The 22,021-nt window shown below is 34.5% G+C and overlaps 1 protein-coding gene across 4 annotated transcripts in view; it reads left to right on the forward strand.

Annotated features, from left to right (window-relative positions):
• The window catches only part of Eaat2 (Excitatory amino acid transporter 2), a 112,171-nt gene that overhangs the window by 52,091 nt on the left and 38,059 nt on the right, over positions 1–22,021 (forward strand). Inside the window, exon 1 of one of the 4 annotated variants that reach the window (XM_074133357.1) lies at positions 16,006–16,120. The exons of the other annotated variants lie outside the window; for them this stretch is intronic. Within the exon in view, the coding sequence (XP_073989458.1) occupies positions 16,081–16,120 (40 nt within the window). The 5' untranslated portion in view covers positions 16,006–16,080. Of the gene's footprint in view, positions 1–16,005; positions 16,121–22,021 lie in introns of those variants that run through there. 4 annotated transcript variants of the gene reach the window in all.

Below are 22,021 nucleotides of genomic sequence, written 5' to 3' on the forward strand. Positions count from 1 at the left end.
CTTCCTAATTTCACTGGAATGCTGCTGTATCTGTAGTTGATTGTTAATAATAAGGCCAATGCTAGGTTGTACAAGTTGGGTCCATCTATATTGAAAAGTAAGAAGTAAAAACCTTTGGAAAAAGTGGTAATAGCTTCCTAATTTCACTGGAATGCTGCTGTATCTGTAGTTGATAGTTAATAATAAGGCCAATGCTAGGTTGTACAAGTTGGGTCCATCTATATTGAAAAGTAAGAAGTAAAAACCTTTGGAAAAAGTGGAAATAGCTTCCTAATTTCACTGGAATGCTGCTGTATCTGTAGTTGATTGTTAATAATAAGGCCAATGCTAGGTTGTACAAGTTGGGTCCATCTATATTGAAAAGTAAGAAGTAAAAACCTTTGGAAAAAGTGGTAATAGCTTCCTAATTTCACTGGAATGCTGCTGTATCTGTAGTTGATTGTTAATAATAAGGCCAATGCTAGGTTGTACAAGTTGGGTCCATCTATATTGAAAAGTAAGAAGTAAAAACCTTTGGAAAAAGTGGTAATAGCTTCCTAATTTCACTGGAATGCTGCTGTATCTGTAGTTGATTGTTAATAATAAGGCCAATGCTAGGTTGTACAAGTTGGGTCCATCTATATTGAAAAGTAAGAAGTAAAAACCTTTGGAAAAAGTGGTAATAGCTTCCTAATTTCACTGGAATGCTGCTGTATCTGTAGTTGATTGTTAATAATAAGGCCAATGCTAGGTTGTACAAGTTGGGTCCATCTATATTGAAAAGTAAGAAGTAAAAACCTTTGGAAAAAGTGGAAATAGCTTCCTAATTTCACTGGAATGCTGCTGTATCTGTAGTTGATAGTTAATAATAAGGCCAATGCTAGGTTGTACAAGTTGGGTCCATCTATATTGAAAAGTAAGAAGTAAAAACCTTTGGAAAAAGTGGAAATAGCTTCCTAATTTCACTGGAATGCTGCTGTATCTGTAGTTGATTGTTAATAATAAGGCCAATGCTAGGTTGTACAAGTTGGGTCCATCTATATTGAAAAGTAAGAAGTAAAAACCTTTGGAAAAAGTGGTAATAGCTTCCTAATTTCACTGGAATGCTGCTGTATCTGTAGTTGATAGTTAATAATAAGGCCAATGCTAGATTGTACAAGTTGGGTCGATCTATTTTGAAAAGTAAGAAGTAAAAACCTTTGGAAAAAGTGGTAATAGCTTCCTAATTTCACTGGAATGCTGCTGTATCTGTAGTTGATAGTTAATAATAAGGCCAATGCTAGATTGTACAAGTTGGGTCGATCTATTTTGAAAAGTAAGAAGTAAAAACCATTGGAAAAAGTGGAAATAGCTTCCTAATTTCACTGGAATGCTGCTGTATCTGTAGTTGATTGTTAATAATAAGGCCAATGCTAGGTTGTACAAGTTGGGTCCATCTATATTGAAAAGTAAGAAGTAAAAACCTTTGGAAAAAGTGGAAATAGCTTCCTAATTTCACTGGAATGCTGCTGTATCTGTAGTTGATTGTTATTAATAAGGCCAATGCTAGATTGTACAAGTTGGGTCGATCTATTTTGAAAAGTAAGAAGTAAAAACCATTGGAAAAAGTGGAAATAGCTTCCTAATTTCACTGGAATGCTGCTGTATCTGTAGTTGATTGTTAATAATAAGGCCAATGCTAGGTTGTACAAGTTGGGTCCATCTATTTTGAAAAGTAAGAAGTAAAAACCATTGGAAAAAGTGGATATAGCTTCCTAATTTCACTGGAATGCTGCTGTATATGTAGTTGATTGTTAATAATAAGGCCAATGCTAGGTTGTACAAGTTGGGTCCATCTATTTTGAAAAGTAAGAAGTAAAAACCATTGGAAAAAGTGGAAATAGCTTCCTAATTTCACTGGAATGCTGCTGTATCTGTAGTTGATTGTTAATAATAAGGCCAATGCTAGGTTGTACAAGTTGGGTCCATCTATATTGAAAAGTAAGAAGTAAAAACCTTTGGAAAAAGTGGAAATAGCTTCCTAATTTCACTGAAATGCTTCTGTATCTGTAGTTGATTGTTAATAATAAGGCCAATGCTAGATTGTACAAGTTGGGTCGATCTATTTTGAAAAGTAAGAAGTAAAAACCATTGGAAAAAGTGGAAATAGGGTCCTACTTTCACTGGAATGCTGCTGTATCTGTAGTTGATAGTTAATAATAAGGTCAATGCTAGATTGTACAAGTTGGGTCGATCTATTTTGAAAAGTAAGAAGTAAAAACCATTGGAAAAAGTGGAAATAGCTTCCTAATTTCACTGGAATGCTGCTGTATCTGTAGTTGATAGTTAATAATAAGGCCAATGCTAGATTGTACAAGTTGGGTCGATCTATTTTGAAAAGTAAGAAGTAAAAACCATTGGAAAAAGTGGAAATAGCTTCCTAATTTCACTGGAATGCTGTTGTATCTGTAGTTGATTGTTAATAATAAGGCCAATGCTAGATTGTACAAGTTGGGTCGATCTATTTTGAAAAGTAAGAAGTAAAAACCATTGGAAAAAGTGGAAATAGCTTCCTAATTTCAATGGAATGCTGCTGTATCTGTAGTTGATTGTTAATAATAAGGCCAATGCTAGATTGTACAAGTTGGGTCGATCTATTTTGAAAAGTAAGAAGTAAAAACCTTTGGAAAAAGTGGTAATAGCTTCCTAATTTCACTGGAATGCTGCTGTATCTATAGTTGATAGTTAATAATAAGGCCAATGCTAGGTTGTACAAGTTGGGTCCATCTATATTGAAAAGTAAGAAGTAAAAACCTTTGGAAAAAGTGGAAATAGCTTCCTAATTTCACTGGAATGCTGCTGTATCTGTAGTTGATTGTTAATAATAAGGCCAATGCTAGGTTGTACAAGTTGGGCCCATCTATATTGAAAAGTAAGAAGTAAAAACCTTTGGAAAAAGTGGTAATAGCTTCCTAATTTCACTGGAATGCTGCTGTATCTGTAGTTGATTGTTAATAATAAGGCCAATGCTAGGTTGTACAAGTTGGGTCCATCTATATTGAAAAGTAAGAAGTAAAAACCTTTGGAAAAAGTGGTAATAGCTTCCTAATTTCACTGGAATGCTGCTGTATCTGTAGTTGATTGTTAATAATAAGGCCAATGCTAGGTTGTACAAGTTGGGTCCATCTATATTGAAAAGTAAGAAGTAAAAACCTTTGGAAAAAGTGGTAATAGCTTCCTAATTTCACTGGAATGCTGCTGTATCTGTAGTTGATTGTTAATAATAAGGCCAATGCTAGGTTGTACAAGTTGGGTCCATCTATATTGAAAAGTAAGAAGTAAAAACCTTTGGAAAAAGTGGAAATAGCTTCCTAATTTCACTGGAATGCTGCTGTATCTGTAGTTGATTGTTAATAATAAGGCCAATGCTAGGTTGTACAAGTTGGGTCCATCTATATTGAAAAGTAAGAAGTAAAAACCTTTGGAAAAAGTGGTAATAGCTTCCTAATTTCACTGGAATGCTGCTGTATCTGTAGTTGATAGTTAATAATAAGGCCAATGCTAGGTTGTACAAGTTGGGTCCATCTATATTGAAAAGTAAGAAGTAAAAACCTTTGGAAAAAGTGGAAATAGCTTCCTAATTTCACTGGAATGCTGCTGTATCTGTAGTTGATTGTTAATAATAAGGCCAATGCTAGATTGTACAAGTTGGGTCGATCTATTTTGAAAAGTAAGAAGTAAAAACCATTGGAAAAAGTGGAAATAGCTTCCTAATTTCACTGGAATGCTGCTGTATCTGTAGTTGATTGTTAATAATAAGGCCAATGCTAGGTTGTACAAGTTGGGTCCATCTATTTTGAAAAGTAAGAAGTAAAAACCATTGGAAAAAGTGGAAATAGCTTCCTAATTTCACTGGAATGCTGCTGTATCTGTAGTTGATTGTTAATAATAAGGCCAATGCTAGGTTGTACAAGTTGGGTCCATCTATATTGAAAAGTAAGAAGTAAAAACCTTTGGAAAAAGTGGAAATAGCTTCCTAATTTCACTGAAATGCTTCTGTATCTGTAGTTGATTGTTAATAATAAGGCCAATGCTAGATTGTACAAGTTGGGTCGATCTATTTTGAAAAGTAAGAAGTAAAAACCATTGGAAAAAGTGGAAATAGGGTCCTACTTTCACTGGAATGCTGCTGTATCTGTAGTTGATAGTTAATAATAAGGTCAATGCTAGATTGTACAAGTTGGGTCGATCTATTTTGAAAAGTAAGAAGTAAAAACCATTGGAAAAAGTGGAAATAGCTTCCTAATTTCACTGGAATGCTGCTGTATCTGTAGTTGATAGTTAATAATAAGGCCAATGCTAGATTGTACAAGTTGGGTCGATCTATTTTGAAAAGTAAGAAGTAAAAACCATTGGAAAAAGTGGAAATAGCTTCCTAATTTCACTGGAATGCTGCTGTATCTGTAGTTGATTGTTAATAATAAGGCCAATGCTAGATTGTACAAGTTGGGTCGATCTATTTTGAAAAGTAAGAAGTAAAAACCATTGGAAAAAGTGGAAATAGCTTCCTAATTTCACTGGAATGCTGCTGTATCTGTAGTTGATAGTTAATAATAAGGCCAATGCTAGATTGTACAAGTTGGGTCGATCTATTTTGAAAAGTAAGAAGTAAAAACCTTTGGAAAAAGTGGTAATAGCTTCCTAATTTCACTGGAATGCTGCTGTATCTGTAGTTGATAGTTAATAATAAGGCCAATGCTAGGTTGTACAAGTTGGGTCCATCTATATTGAAAAGTAAGAAGTAAAAACCTTTGGAAAAAGTGGAAATAGCTTCCTAATTTCACTGGAATGCTGCTGTATCTGTAGTTGATTGTTAATAATAAGGCCAATGCTAGGTTGTACAAGTTGGGCCCATCTATATTGAAAAGTAAGAAGTAAAAACCTTTGGAAAAAGTGGTAATAGCTTCCTAATTTCACTGGAATGCTGCTGTATCTGTAGTTGATTGTTAATAATAAGGCCAATGCTAGGTTGTACAAGTTGGGTCCATCTATATTGAAAAGTAAGAAGTAAAAACCTTTGGAAAAAGTGGTAATAGCTTCCTAATTTCACTGGAATGCTGCTGTATCTGTAGTTGATTGTTAATAATAAGGCCAATGCTAGGTTGTACAAGTTGGGTCCATCTATATTGAAAAGTAAGAAGTAAAAACCTTTGGAAAAAGTGGTAATAGCTTCCTAATTTCACTGGAATGCTGCTGTATCTGTAGTTGATTGTTAATAATAAGGCCAATGCTAGGTTGTACAAGTTGAGTCCATCTATATTGAAAAGTAAGAAGTAAAAACCTTTGGAAAAAGTGGAAATAGCTTCCTAATTTCACTGGAATGCTGCTGTATCTGTAGTTGATTGTTAATAATAAGGCCAATGCTAGGTTGTACAAGTTGGGTCCATCTATATTGAAAAGTAAGAAGTAAAAACCTTTGGAAAAAGTGGTAATAGCTTCCTAATTTCACTGGAATGCTGCTGTATCTGTAGTTGATAGTTAATAATAAGGCCAATGCTAGGTTGTACAAGTTGGGTCCATCTATATTGAAAAGTAAGAAGTAAAAACCTTTGGAAAAAGTGGAAATAGCTTCCTAATTTCACTGGAATGCTGCTGTATCTGTAGTTGATTGTTAATAATAAGGCCAATGCTAGATTGTACAAGTTGGGTCGATCTATTTTGAAAAGTAAGAAGTAAAAACCATTGGAAAAAGTGGAAATAGCTTCCTAATTTCACTGGAATGCTGCTGTATCTGTAGTTGATTGTTAATAATAAGGCCAATGCTAGGTTGTACAAGTTGGGTCCATCTATTTTGAAAAGTAAGAAGTAAAAACCATTGGAAAAAGTGGAAATAGCTTCCTAATTTCACTGGAATGCTGCTGTATCTGTAGTTGATTGTTAATAATAAGGCCAATGCTAGGTTGTACAAGTTGGGTCCATCTATATTGAAAAGTAAGAAGTAAAAACCTTTGGAAAAAGTGGAAATAGCTTCCTAATTTCACTGGAATGCTGCTGTATCTGTAGTTGATTGTTAATAATAAGGCCAATGCTAGATTGTACAAGTTGGGTCGATCTATTTTGAAAAGTAAGAAGTAAAAACCATTGGAAAAAGTGGAATTAGCTTCCTAATTTCACTGGAATGCTGCAGTATCTGTAGTTGATTGTTAATAATAAGGCCAATGCTAGGTTGTACAAGTTGGGTCCATCTATATTGAAAAGTAAGAAGTAAAAACCTTTGGAAAAAGTGGAAATAGCTTCCTAATTTCACTGGAATGCTGCTGTATCTGTAGTTGATTGTTAATATTAAGGCCAATGCTAGGTTGTACAAGTTGGGTCCATCTATATTGAAAAGTAAGAAGTAAAAACCTTTGGAAAAAGTGGAAATAGCTTCCTAATTTCACTGGAATGCTGCTGTATCTGTAGTTGATTGTTAATAATAAGGCCAATGCTAGATTGTACAAGTTGGGTCGATCTATTTTGAAAAGTAAGAAGTAAAAACCTTTGGAAAAAGTGGAAATAGCTTCCTAATTTCACTGGAATGCTGCTGTATCTGTAGTTGATTGTTAATAATAAGGCCAATGCTAGATTGTACAAGTTGGGTCGATCTATTTTGAAAAGTAAGAAGTAAAAACCTTTGGAAAAAGTGGAAATAGCTTCCTAATTTCACTGGAATGCTGCTGTATCTGTAGTTGATTGTTAATAATAAGGCCAATGCTAGATTGTACAAGTTGGGTTGATCTATTTTGAAAAGTAAGAAGTAAAAACCATTGGAAAAAGTGGAAATAGCTTCCTAATTTCACTGGAATGCTGCTGTATCTGTAGTTGATAGTTAATAATAAGGCCAATGCTAGATTGTACAAGTTGGGTCGATCTATTTTGAATAGTAAGAAGTAAAAATTTTTGGAAAAAGTGGAAATAGTTTCCTAATTTCACTGGAATGTTGCTGTATCTGTAGTTGATAGTTAATAATAAGGCCAATGCTAGATTGTACAAGTTGGGTCGATCTATTTTGAATAGTAAGAAGTAAAAACCATTGGAAAAAGTGGAAATAGCTTCCTAATTTCACTGGAATGCTGCTGTATCTGTAGTTGATAGTTAATAATAAGGCCAATGCTAGATTGTACAAGTTGGGTCGATCTATTTTGAATAGTAAGAAGTAAAAACCTTTGGAAAAAGTGGAAATAGCTTCCTAATTTCACTGGAATTGTACAAGTTGGGTCGATCTATTTTGAAAAGTAAGAAGTAAAAACCTTTGGAAAAAGTGGAAATAGCTTCCTAATTTCACTGGAATGCTGCTGTATCTGTAGTTGATTGTTAATAATAAGGCCAATGCTAGATTGTACAAGTTGGGTTGATCTATTTTGAAAAGTAAGAAGTAAAAACCATTGGAAAAAGTGGAAATAGTTTCCTAATTTCACTGGAATGTTGCTGTATCTGTAGTTGATAGTTAATAATAAGGCCAATGATAGATTGTACAAGTTGGGTCGATCTATTTTGAATAGTAAGAAGTAAAAACCATTGGAAAAAGTGGAAATAGCTTCCTAATTTCACTGGAATGCTGCTGTATCTGTAGTTGATAGTTAATAATAAGGCCAACGCTAGATTGTACAAGTTGGGTCGATCTATTTTGAATAGTAAGAAGTAAAAACCATTGGAAAAAGTGGAAATAGCTTCCTAATTTCACTGGAATGCTGCTGTATCTGTAGTTGATAGTTAATAATAAGGCCAATGCTAGATTGTACAAGTTGGGTCGATCTATTTTGAATAGTAAGAAGTAAAAATTTTTGGAAAAAGTGGAAATAGCTTCCTAATTTCACTGGAATGCTGCTGTATCTGTAGTTGATAGTTAATAATAAGGCCAATGCTAGATTGTACAAGTTGGGTCGATCTATTTTGAATAGTAAGAAGTAAAAATTTTTGGAAAAAGTGGAAATAGCTTCCTAATTTCACTGGAATGCTGCTGTATCTGTAGTTGATAGTTAATAATAAGGGCTAATGCTAGATTGTACAAGTTGGGTTGATCTATTTTGAAAAGTAAGAAGTAAAAACCATTGGAAAAAGTGGAAATAGCTTCCTAATTTCACTGGAATGCTGCTGTATCTGTAGTTGATAGTTAATAATAAGGCCAATGCTAGATTGTACAAGTTGGGTCGATCTATTTTGAAAAGTAAGAAGTAAAAACCATTGGAAAAAGTGGAAATAGCTTCCTAATTTCACTGGAATGCTGCTGTATCTGTAGTTGATAGTTAATAATAAGGCCAATGCTAGATTGTACAAGTTGGGTCGATCTATTTTGAATAGTAAGAAGTAAAAATTTTTGGAAAAAGTGGAAATAGTTTCCTAATTTCACTGGAATGCTGCTGTATCTGTAGTTGATAGTTAATAATAAGGCCAATGCTAGATTGTACAAGTTGGGTCGATCTATTTTGAATAGTAAGAAGTAAAAATTTTTGGAAAAAGTGGAAATAGTTTCCTAATTTCACTGGAATGCTGCTGTATCTGTAGTTGATAGTTAATAATAAGGCCAATGCTAGATTGTACAAGTTGGGTCGATCTATTTTGAATAGTAAGAAGTAAAAATTTTTGGAAAAAGTGGAAATAGTTTCCTAATTTCACTGGAATGTTGCTGTATCTGTAGTTGATAGTTAATAATAAGGCCAATGCTAGATTGTACAAGTTGGGTCGATCTATTTTGAATAGTAAGAAGTAAAAATTTTTGGAAAAAGTGGAAATAGTTTCCTAATTTCACTGGAATGCTGCTGTATCTGTAGTTGATAGTTAATAATAAGGTCAATGCTAGATTGTACAAGTTGGGTCGATCTATTTTGAATAGTAAGAAGTAAAAATTTTTGGAAAAAGTGGAAATAGCTTCCTAATTCACTGGAATGCTGCTGTATCTGTAGTTGATAGTTAATAATAAGGCCAATGCTAGGTTGTACAAGTTGGGTCGGCCTATTTTGAAAAGTAAGAAGTAAAAATTTTTGGAAAAAGTGGAAATAGCGTCCTAATTTCACTGGAATGCTGCTGTATCTGTAGTTGATAGTTAATAATAAGGCCAATGCTAGGTTGTACAAGTTGGGTCGATCTATTTTGAATAGTAAGAAGTAAAAATTTTTGGAAAAAGTGGAAATAGTTTCCTAATTTCACTGGAATGATTAGCAATAAAATAAAAATACTAGTTAATTAGAATGTAGTGATTTAATTGTAAATGCTCATTTGTTAATGTCTGTTAATGATTAATAATAAAAATTAAAAAATTACGCAAAATGAATCATTATATTACGGCAAATTAAATGTCTTTTTGATTAGGGAGCAATTAAATTTGATGTACGTCTAACCTTCTTGACATTAACGCAGTTATTATTAAAAAATTTCATGAGCAGTTTAAAAGTTACTCAGTAGTTGATTTCTTGAACACTGTTGATAATTAGGACATACTTTATATGAACATTTTTGCCACATTTAAAGAGTGAACACGACCTTTTTTCCATTAGCAATGAGGTATATCCTAAACAAATACATAAGTAAATGAAAAAGTAGCAGACCGAGTTTAAAACTTGTTTTTTCCTACCATTTCAGGAAAAACAGAAACTTTGGAAACTTAATTTCCTTTGTTATCCTAATGGATTTTTGGTTACCAATTAGTAAGTTCAATTCATTCAACTCGACCTTCTTAATTTCATCCTAAAATGTTCATCAAACTCTTCTCTGATTTCCTTATTGTTTTATTTCTTTAGTTCTCTGTCGTAGAATTTCTTAATGACAGCAAAAGTTGGCTCGAGTAGATAGAAATCTCAAGGTTCTCAATTTAGCCAATTTAACCGTTCTTTCCTGTTCTATCCTGTCATATTTGACCTTCCAGAAGAACATCACATCTCTCAAGTTAACATACACACTTACGAGTTTGCTATTCAATTTTTTGTGTGTGTCAATCAATGAATATAAAACTAAACATTTCCGTTTAAATCTTAATTTTACGCGGTAAACAATACGCAATAAATTCATTATCAAGAAATAAGCGAAAGTAATATTTGTGTAAAACTATAATTAGTACAGCATCTGTGTAGATAAATTTATTTGACACAGATTTACTCACTGACAGATTTTATTTAAGAAGAAAAATAAATAAATAACTTAAACTAACATATTTTTAAAATAACATCCGCCCAGTTAGAGTTAGCGAATACAAAAAATTAATATGCTATATTAGAGGCTGAACTATTTTAATTAAGTTTGCAAAAGAAACCAGTTTTGAAAAGACTACTATTGCTTACAGTAGTATTTCATAATTCTAACCGCAGAATGTTCACTTCACTTTATTTGTGTATTTACAACTGCAACAATTGTTGCACCAAGTAAACATGATCTTACTGGTTCAGTTCACTTGTTATGACATGATTAGAGCAATCACCCACTGGTGAAACTCTTTCGCAATGATTTAGTCACAACAGATCTCTAGGCCATTTTCGCTTCAAGCGTCGAGGAGGATTGTCGGGAAGGTGAGGAGAGGAGAGTTGTTGGACAAGAGGATTAGGATGGAGAGCTAGGAGGCTGTGAAAGTTGCGGTAGCGAGACTTTATTAGGTTAGTGACAAAAGGGATGTGTAGGTCAGTGTGTATGGTAAGGTTAGAAATGTAATAAGGAGCATTCAGGATTTTCCTTAGGATTTTGGATTGTAATGTCTGTAGGCGTTTGGAGTTAGAGGGTTTGGTTGAGCCCCACACTTCTGCTCCGTATGTCCATATGGGTCTTAACAGGGTCTTGTAAATAGTCAGTTTGTGATTCACGTCAAGTTTGGATCTGCGGTCAAGTAGTCTACTAAGTAGCTTGTAGCGTCTGTTCACGTCTTGTCGTTTCAGTCGAGTATGTGGGTTCCAGGTGAGTCTCTTGTCAATGTACAGTCCTAAGTATCGTACTGCGTCAGCTGGAGGAATCGTTACACCGTTCAGTTGAACTGGTGGACTCGCAGATTTTCTTAGAGTAAACGTAATGTTTACTGACTTTTGTTCATTAATTTTAATTTTCCATTTTCGGAACCAGGTTTCGAGAAGCTTTAAGTGAGTTTGAATATTCTGACTGGCTTGCACCGGATCGGAGTGAGATGAAAGTATAGCAGTATCATCAGCGAATGTTGAAACTATTGTATTTTGAGAAAGAGGTAAGTCAGCAGTGTATATTAGAAAAAGGAAAGGGCCCAGTATGCTTCCTTGAGGAACTCCAGCTTTTATAGGTATAAAGGATGAGAGAGCCTGCCCTTGACGAACGCGGCAGTACCGATCGGTTAGATAAGATTTTAAGATCAGATAGTAGGTGTAAGGAAGATGATTTTTGAGTTTGTACAGTAAACCCGAGTGCCAGACCCGATCAAAGGCTTGAGCCACATCGAGAAAGACACCCGAACAGTACTGTTTACGCTCCAAGGAAGAGGATATGGTATCTATTACACGGTGCAGCTGTTGAGTTGTTGAATGAAATGCGCGGAAACCAAATTGATGTTCAGGTAGCAAATCCTCTATTATAGGGATTAGATGTCTTAGCAGAAGCTTCTCCAGTATTTTCCCAAAAACAGGTAAAAGGCTTATTGGACGGTAGGAGCTAGGTTGCTGTGTAGGTTTATTGGGTTTCAGTATCATTTTCACTATAGAGTATTTCCAGAGCATTGGAAAGTAAGTCGTTCGTAAAACTGCGTTGTAGATGTAAGTTAGAAAGAGAATACCACTTTTTGGTAAGTTGCGTAAAATGTTACTAGTTATAAGATCATAGCCAGGAGATTTTTTAGTCGGTAGTTGCTTAATAATGTACTTTACGTCTGAAGGATTAAAGGCTTTAGGAGGTAAGGTGAGTTGTAGGGGTGAGTCTAAGTCCTCTTCAATGTTTAGTTCGTGCAGCTGATCGTTCATGTCCGGATGTGGAATAAATACATTAGATAGGTGAGTGGCAAAGAGATTAGCTTTGTCTTGGTCTGTTTTCGCCCAGGTAGAGTTGTCATGCAGTAAAGGAGGAGAACAGTCTTTGTATGCCAGAATTTTGCGAGTACAGAACCAAAGAGATTTGTCTGATGTTGTTAAGGATGATGTGTATTGACTGTAAATGTCTGACTTTAGTTTGTACAGTTCCCGTTTGAGAAGTCTTGTTAGTTGATTTAGTCGTCTATGTTCGGATGGATATCGGGTCCGTTGCCATCTTGCTCTCGCTTTCCTTTTCTCTGTCAGTAGAGTCCTTAAATTTAGAGGCAGTAATATGTTCTGGGGCGCTTTTCTTGGTTTTGGAGAAGAGGTAGCTGTCCAGGCTGCTTGTTGAATAGTTTTAGTAAGTTGGTCGACTGCTACGTCTATGTCTTCTGCAGTTTTTAAGGCGGTGCGTAAATCTATTTGCTTGTCAACGATATTCCTGAAGAGGTCCCAGTTTGTCGGTCCAGTGATAAGTGAAGGAGAACTAGAATTGAAGGTGGGTTGAGAATTTAAAGCCAGTAAAACGGGAGAGTGGTCAGAGGATAGGTCAAATGTAGTAGAAATGTCACAAGAGGAAGGAAGTACTCTAGATGATATGAAAATGTCTAAAATGTCTGGTGATTTCCGTGGAGATGTAGGCCAATACGTGGAATTAGAAGGTGAGATTACGGAATAGGAAGAGGTTGATAGTGAGTTTAGAAGAGTCCGTCCACGTGGGTTTGTGACACGACATCCCCACTGCTGATGTTTTGCATTGTAGTCCCCGCCCGCTAGAAAGTGAGAACCAAGAGATTGGAAAAAGGAAAGGAAGTCATTTTGAGAGATGGTTTTATTGGGAGGACAGTATACTGCTGCTATTGTGATTTGGAGAGGTAGGATATTTAAAGAAACGGAGGTAGCCATCAAAGAGTCAGTGGGAGAGCTAGGATTCACGTAATGTGATAGAGATCGACGAATGAGAATCGCTGTTCCACCTTGAGGTCGGTCTGCAGGATGGTCTGTTCGGTAGATTATGTAGTCCTTAATGTAAAAGTAAGTCGTACTCGTAAAGTGTGTTTCTGTAATGAGTGCTATGTCTATTCGTCTATTGTGCAGTAAAAAGTCCAGTTCGTCTTTGTGGGCGCTCAAACCATTGGCATTCCAGAGAAGAATGAGGAGAGACTGTTGTTTTGATGGAGTGTTCATGACATCTTGGGCAGAATTTGGGTGACTACTGTAGTAAGGAGAGTTATCAGTGGGCTGATCATTGTTTTGAAGTCACTGAGGAAAGTGGTTAGAAGTGAGGTGATGTCAGTCGCTGCAGGTGCTGGAGGTACAAAGTGAGAAGTCGAAGGTTTATGACTTTCTGCTGTGGCTTGAGCATAAGTTTTGGGCGAGTGAGCTAATGGAGAAGGAGTTGAAACCTGTTGAGAAGAAGGCTCATTAATTGAAGGAAAATCGCTTGGCTGGACGTTGGAGATGGCTGGTTTCTTCTGTTTGTGACGGGCGATCCTCTTCTGAGTCGTTGCAGTTCCTTGTGGGTGTTGCATCCGAGGTAGCTTGCAGGATGATTCTCCTGGCAGTTGGCACACTTTGCTGGTTCTTCTCTGGGTTTAACGCATTCAGTGGACCAGTGTGGTCCTGCACACTTCACACACCTTGGGAAGTGGTTGCAATAAGATTTCGTATGTCCAAACTCTTGGCATCTCTTGCATTGAGGGATTAGTCGTTTTTTAAAAGGTTCTTCCACCTTGATTCTGGTGTAAAGGAGACTGTGAAGTGAGAAGATCTCTTCATTATTGGGACCTTGATGTAAGTCCACAAAGAACAAAGGTAGAGGAATCTTGGTAGTAGTACTTATGACATTTGTCACATTTTTGACTGAGAAACCTAGTTTCTCCAGTTCCTCCTTTATAATAGTGACGGGTGTGGTATGGTGGAGATGGCGGAGAACCACCCTGAAAGGCTTGTCCTCTTTTAATTGGTACGTATGGTAGTCTGCTTTTTGTGACATTAGGTACTTAACGATTGTTCGGTATCCTTCAACAGTGCAGGCGGTTACCATGGTGTCGCTAGCTCGTGCTTTACAAGAGAAGTTATTATCTCCGACTAAGCTGGTGAGTACTCTACACATTCCCACGTAGTTGGTAATATTTTTAATAAATATTGGAGGCGGTTTTGATGATTTCTCTTTTTCCTGTTCAACCGCAGAATGTTAAATTCTAAATAAATTTGCAAACATTTATAGCTGAATATTAGGGGCAGCTGAAGTGTAGTTGTCTGCAACTTGGATTTGTTAGTAGGAGGAGATCGCCAGTTCGAATCCCGTGTGTAACTAATTTTTTGTTCGTTAGAAGATAAATTTAGTAGTAAAGTATGTGATTCCGCCCCAGACCATGACACCTAATCTGTAGGTGGACGTTAAGCCCCGCCTGAAAAAAATAGGCCTTACGATTACTGCTTTGCTTTATTGCTAAATATTGATGGTGAAGTTTTAGGTAGGACTTAATGTTGGAACTCATTTTCTGTGGAAACTGCCTTAAAAGTGGCTGCAGAGATGCAAGCCGATCACTTTACAAAAGACATTTTTTCTCGTAGAATTATCATTGGAGAATTTGAATGTTCGGTTAAAGTAGGAAAAAGATAAAAATGTTAGTGAAAGTAGAGGGAATTTTTTTCAATCGCCCCCTCTTTTACTTAGCGTACCTATTCTCTTTTACGACTTATTTTCTAAGAATATTGAACAAATTAAAATTGTAATAATTGCGTTAAAATAGATTGAAAGTTCAGCGCCAGTTAATTTTTGTACCAAAAAAACTGGCCGACATAAAATTCCCTATTGATTGTTTTTATTTTAGTTCTTTTAAATTTTATGTATTCAAACATATACATTTTAGAATACATGTACTTTTATTATTCGATTAGAATGTCTTGATTTTTAAAATAAATATTAGATGCGCTGGATTAATAAATAATAAGAATGCTTGGGTTGCTTATTTTAAGATATAGGACATACTATTTCTGTGGCATTTACATTTTCAAATTGTGACCTAATTCTAATTATGTTTCTTAGATTTTCCTCCCTCTAATTCCGCCCCTAAAAATAATGTTTTAGTAGCAAGTAAATATTTAATATATAGTAATTCATTTATTTGTCTCAAATTCCTCATTTTCAACTGCAAGAAATGTCAGTTGATTCCAACTCAAACAATAACTTGTCTTAGGTTATTGCCAGTAAATAATTGATATGATTCCCAGTTAAACCGTCCTTTAATATATTATAAGTACTTTTCATTCTGATTTCCTTCGGATTTTCCACAACGTTCAAAGTTTGATTCAACAAGTTTGTGATAGAGAGAATTGGTTTCCTTCTTTTTGAAGGTTTTGTAATTTATAAATCGTTAGTATTTGACTAAAACTTTACTATGAAAATCTGAACAGAAATCTGCAGTGTCCTTGATGGACACTTTTCCTAAGGACAAGAAGACGGCAAAAAGTATATATTGTTATAGCGGGGAAAGATAAGATAGTGGAACTGTACTCGAAGTAAAACTCACCATCATACTCGTCCCGCTGTATAGATGGACTTTACTGAAATCACTGCAAGACCTGCACTTCCTCTAAACATTACTCTATTCGAGAACCTGGAAACAGAACTCCACACTGGAAGTTCATGATTCCAGGTACCGTTTAGTAAAGATACCAAGTCCTGTTCTTAAAGACCTAAAATGGTCTCCAGTGTCGACTACTGCAAACAGAGCCAACTGTTTTTTTTTATTACAGAAAGCTCATAGTAAAATTGTTTGTACTAGCTTTGAGGAGGCAAACAAAAATCAACAATAAAATAGTTATTTAACAATAATAAAACCAAATAAATAAGTTTTATGAGTTGTACATAAAAATATATAAATCATTTTGACTAAAAAAATTATTGTTAGTATTAAATAATAAAATTTATAATAGATGACATAAAAAATACTCATAAATTGTGTTAAGCAACGTTTGATTGGTTCAAAAATCTAGTGACGTAAACTAAATAATGTTTTAAATTGGCTTCATGATATTCTTTTAATAATTAGTGTTTGCTTTTGCTACTTCCTTGGTTGTCAGAACGGCTCTCTGAATTTAGAATGGTGACGGTCTGATACTCCTGATGGACATTCATCAGCAACAAATGAAGATAAGTCGCAAAGGTGATCGATTCATATTTCATAAATTTTACTGTAATTCTGGCTTGATTTTTATTTTACTCTATTATTATTATTCAAATTTTTAATTAAGGCGTGACAACAACTAAGGTCACAGGCGCGTGAAGCCTTGTTCAGGGCACGGCCGGTCTCGGACAGTGTACCAGTTTCAGACAACACTGATTATCACCAAATATTAAGCAAGGAGCATCATCTAGGTCAAAGCAATGCTAAGAGTATGCAGGAATCAAATCTCGGGAGACTGGTACCCTACTAACCGTTCAGTTAATCCCTACCCTTTTACTCCGTTATTAATCGTATCCGGAACGCGATCCACTAGTTAATTTTTCTAATTTTGAATTTTTGGTTATGCATTTCGTTATCATAAAATTATGTTCAGATCATATAATAAGTCCTCACAATATTCTGCGAAGGCAATTTAGAGGATTAATTTCATCCTCGTAAAGACTTTAAGTAATGTGTAGGTACAAAGTTTAAATAAAACCACGGAAAAATCTTTTCAATAAAAAGGTACGAGCGTTTGATTAATTTGTCTAAAACTCTACTTACCAAGTCCCAAGGAGGCACCTACATTAAATTTGATTTCAAACTTTTTTTCTGATCAAACACTAATCTGACAGACAGACACTCACTAGTACAGATCCAATTACGAAGTTTGTTTTTTTTTTTGTCAAACTAATGAGATCTCAGATAATACAACATGAGCGAAAACTACGGAAATCTTTAGAATTGCGATACTTCTTGCAATGAATCAATTTTTTTCACTCTTGTTTGTGGAATTTTGGTAGAAATTTATTGCCAAAAACAACAATTGTTGTTACAACAATGAAACAAAAAAAAATAAATCAAACTAACAACAGGAAAAAAAAACTGTTAACATAATTAAATGAGCTCACAAGAGAAGGTGTCAGCAATTTTATTACTGATGGTGTGCGTGTGATGCAATCGAACGATTTATTAGAGAACTATTGAGGTGCAATACCTCGTGAAAACCCAAAAGTTGAATTTGGTTACCTGACTTTCTATTAAAAAACTGATTTATTAAAAAAGGAGTTTAAAAAACAAAATTATTAATATATATGGCCGGGAAATAAATTTGAATGGTGCTTTTCTTTTCTTTTACTTTAAAAGTATTTATGCAATATCGGATTCAGACTTATGAGTTTTATCTGGGTAGAAATTTAAATAAATTGACGCAGAAAACCCATTGCTAAAGGAATTTTCATCAGTCTTTTTTGACATAAAACAATAATGGAAATAGGTATTTTATAAAATTTATATTTAACCGTGATGTAAGGACAGGGTTGTAAATAAATACTTTGAACTTCTAAAACAAATGTCCTTTCTGAAACTGAATTATATTTTTATATAAAGTAAAGTAATCGCCTATTTTTTCAGGCAGGGTTTAACGTCAACTACCAATTAGGTGTCGTGGACAAACATACTTTACTGTAAATTTCTTTTATTAACCATTAAATAAAATCCAAGGTCTAGAGACCGGGGAATCGAGCCCCCCCACTAAACCAACAATACATCTTAGCTTTGCAGGTCTAGTCTATAACCACCTAACATACTTTACTATAAATTTCTTTTATTAACCATTAAATAAAATCCAAGGCCTAGACCGGGAATCGAACCCAGTACCACAATACATCTTAGCTTCGCAGGTATCCATGTCTTGGGGAGCAAAATGTTCAATGATCGGTAAGTGAGGGCATGGTTGCTGACACCATTTATAATGTATCTATATTTATATATACTCGTATATATGATTTCAATAGCACAAATCTTGTCAAAAACGCAGTGAAATATTGATTATTTTTTTAACCTCTTTCTTTTTGGTTTTTCGAAAAAATGTTCTTGTTTTATATGTAACTATCCAGAACCGAAACACATGTAATTAAAGAAAAAAATCTTTCTGTTTAGTAAAAGCATCTCTTAAACGATCGGTTAGTTATCTTACTACATGTTGAAACTTGGACACTGTCTATCTTAGAGTTTTTACAAACAAATCTAGATGGTAGCACAGTACACTGAGACTAATTTAATTAATACACCATTGAGGGATGCTAAGTTGCATATCTGATGAAACAATTAACTTTCTTTTTTTTTTAACTATTCCGAACTTACATGGTTTCGGAAGTTTACTGTCGCTATGATTCTAGTCCCACATTATTTACGAGTATATTGCATGACTGCAAGGCATTGACATTGTTTGTAGTTCATTTAGACTTTATTTATAGGTAACCTTAATACATTTGATTTTTTACTATTTAAGGAGCCATCAAATTATTGATTGATTTCTAGCAAAGGATCGCTTTATCATTGCGAATGAAGAAATGAAGAACTTTATGAGAAAGGGAATCCTATGAAACAAGGTCCATTGTTCATCAAATGCATGAACATTTCACGATTTTGTCAAGCGCATTGCAATCGTGAAAAATTAAAACCTATAGAAAAAGCAGAAATTGTTCGCTAATTTCATCGGAATTCTGCTGTTTCTATATTTGATAGTTAATATTAAGGCCAATGCTAGATTGTACAAGCTGGGTCGATCTATTTTGAAAAGTAAGAAGTAAAAATCATTGGAAAAAGTGGAAATAGCTTCCTAATTTCACTGGAATGCTGCTGCATCTGTAGTTGATAGTTAATAATAAGGCCAATGCTAGATTGTACAAGTTGGGTCGATCTATTTTGAAAAGTAAGAAGTAAAAACCCATGGAAAAAGTGGAAATAGCGTCCTAATTTCACTGGAATGCTGCTGTATCTGTAGTTGATAGTTTATAATAGGGCCAATGCTAGATTGTACAAGTTGGGTCGATCTATTTTGAAAAGTATGAAGTAAAAACCATTAAAAAAAGTGGAAATAGGGTCCTACTTTCACTGGAATGTTGCTGTATCTGTAGTTGATAGTTAATAATAAGGCCAATGCTAGATTGTACAAGTTGGGTCGATCTATTTTGAAAAGTAAGAAATAAAAACCATTAGAAAAAGTGGAAGTAGCTTCCTAATTTCACTGAAATGCTGCTGTATCTGTAGTTTATAGTTAATAATAAGGCCAATGCTAGATTGTACAAGTTGGGTCGATCTATTTTGAAAAGTAAGAAGTAAAAACCATTGGAAAAAGTGGAAATAGCGTCCTAATTTCACTGGAATGCTGCTGTATCTGTAGTTGATAGTTAATAATAAGGCCAATGCTAGATTGTACAAGTTGGGTCGATCTATTTTGAAAACTAAGAAGTAAAAACCATTGGAAAAAGTGGAAATAGGGTCCTACTTTCACTGGAATGCTGCTGTATCTGTAGTTGATAGTTAATAATAAGGCCAACGCTAGATTGTACAAGTTGGGTCGATCTATTTTGAAAAGTAAGAAGTAAAAACCATTGAAAAAAGTGGGAATAGGGTCCTACTTTCACTGGAATGTTGCTGTATCTGTAGTTGATAGTTAATAATAAGGCCAATGCTAGATTGTACAAGTTGGGTCGATCTATTTTGAAAAGTAAGAAGTAAAAACCATTGGAAAAAGTGGAAATAGCGTCCTAATTTCACTGGAATGCTGCTGTATCTGTAGTTGATAGTTAATAATAAGGCCAATGCTAGATTGTACAAGTTGGGTCGATCTATTTTGAAAAGTAAGAAGTAAAAACCATTGAAAAAAGTGGGAATAGGGTCCTAATTTCACTGGAATGCTGCTGTATCTGTAGTTGATAGTTAATAATAAGGCCAATGCTAGATTGTACAAGTTGGGTCGATCTATTTTGAAAAGTAAGAAGTAAAAACCATTGGAAAAAGTGGAAATAGCGTCCTAATTTCACTGGAATGCTGCTGTATCTGTAGTTGATAGTTAATAATAAGGCCAATGCTAGATTGTACAAGTTGGGTCGATCTATTTTGAAAACTAAGAAGTAAAAACCATTGGAAAAGTGGAAATAGCGTCCTAATTTCACTGGAATGCTGCTGTTTCTATAATTTAAGTTAATATTAAGGCCAATGCTAGATTGTACTAGATTGGGTCGATCTATTTTGGAAAGTAAGAAGTAAAAACCTTTGGAAAAAATGGAATTTGTTCCATAATTTCACTGGAATTTTACTTTTTCTGCATTTGCTAGTTATTATTAAGGCCAATGCTAGATTGTACAAGTTGGGTCGACCTATTGTGAGAAACTAGAAGTAAAAACCTTTGGAAAAAGCAGAATTTGTTTGATAGTTTAGCTTCATTATATTAATTTATGTAAGAATAACTGATTGAATTAAATAATTCACAATATTTAATATTTATTGCAAATGAATAACTCTGTCAGTTGAATTTCTGGTCTCGTCATTTTGAATACTAGACTAACTATTGTAAATCGTTTAATTGGGTGAGTCAGAATTGTTCTTTTCGTTTTTGTTTTTTTTAATAAATTGATTCTAATTCTCATGATGATGGTTACACAATATCGATTTGGTCAATAAAGCTGGGACCAATATTTAGAGACAAGACATTTCTCATGATATAGTTCATTTGATTTTACCAATTGTCATGTGATTTTACTATCATGACAAGTACTTGTACACTAAACAAAGTTAGGATTTAATAACTGGATCATGTTCATTCATATTAACTTAATTAACATCCATCATTATGGCAAAATATTTTATTTTATTTTTTATCAGTGAGCTAGTACTCCAAACATGTAGGACAGCTGGTAATAATTATTCACTTCATATTATTGGTTGTGGTATTTGATGTTATCGTGGAAGTCTCGCAACTCACTGAAGAGCTTAGAGATTGATTGTTAGTTCATTGGATTAGCCACTAGAAGTCTTTGGATAAAGGAAACCGTATCTTTCAGAAGGAAATTCATGCAATAGAGTGTGTCAGACAGAAACTATCGGGAACAGGAGATATTAATCTTTTCTGATAGCTAAACTATTATAAGCTCACCATAATGCCTTATCACAAACAAAATTAATTAGGAGGAGAAAATATGTTACTCTACGTTTTCTGCATGCGATTCAGCGCCATTATTAATCTTAGAAATCTAACTGGACTTTGCCTCATCACTGCTTCTGCCTTCAAAACTATCCCAGGAAAGAATATTGCGATCTAACTTGGGAAATATTAATAAGATATTTCAATATCTTCACCTAACTAACTCTAAAATTCTGTCCTGAGAATCTCTTCGACAAAAATCTTTGTTTTAGAAAGAGGTAATTTTTGTGTACCTAAATACATTTGTCATTTATTCCATATAAAAGAATATGATATTTTATAATAATATTAAAGCTATAAATAAGTCACAAAAAGAACTACATATTGTTTTTCAACAAACCTAAACTTACTGAAACTATATTAAGTTAGCAAGAAGAAATGGCTGTAAACTTTTATCTAGCAAAAGTTTTTTGATTAAAGTTTACGTAGCGGTGGTGTACTAAGCAATATAACCGCCCATAAGAAAGTGTGCGTGTGTGTATGTGGTTTGTGGTTGGTACTTTAAGGTCAGAAGTAGTGATAGTAAACTTCTTGAGGAGTCCCGCAGGAGGATGGGTTAAGTCCTGACCTTCAAAGCATTGATGGATGGCTGTAAAGCTTATTGTTCAAGCAAGATCGTCAACAGAATGGCAGATATCTCACTTTACATGGTACTCAACTTTTCGCAGTCACACATACACACTCGTCCCATCTTAGTAACATTATGTTCCTTCCTGAGGTAACTGCGGCTGAGAACACTAACTAAGATCAAACTTTATTGGTTAATATTTATCTTCTATCATTAAAAACAGATTCACTATCAATCTTAAGACCAGGAACTGAGTTTAAAGATAATTAAAATCTAAAAAGTTCTTTTACCACATTTTACACAAGAGAAATTATATTTTCTGAAACTTATAAATTAAACCAAA

Source organism: Rhodnius prolixus, unplaced genomic scaffold (genome assembly GCF_049639745.1).
Source record: "Rhodnius prolixus isolate KJV_2025 unplaced genomic scaffold, Rpr scaffold_10, whole genome shotgun sequence".
NCBI lineage: Eukaryota > Metazoa > Arthropoda > Insecta > Hemiptera > Reduviidae > Rhodnius > Rhodnius prolixus.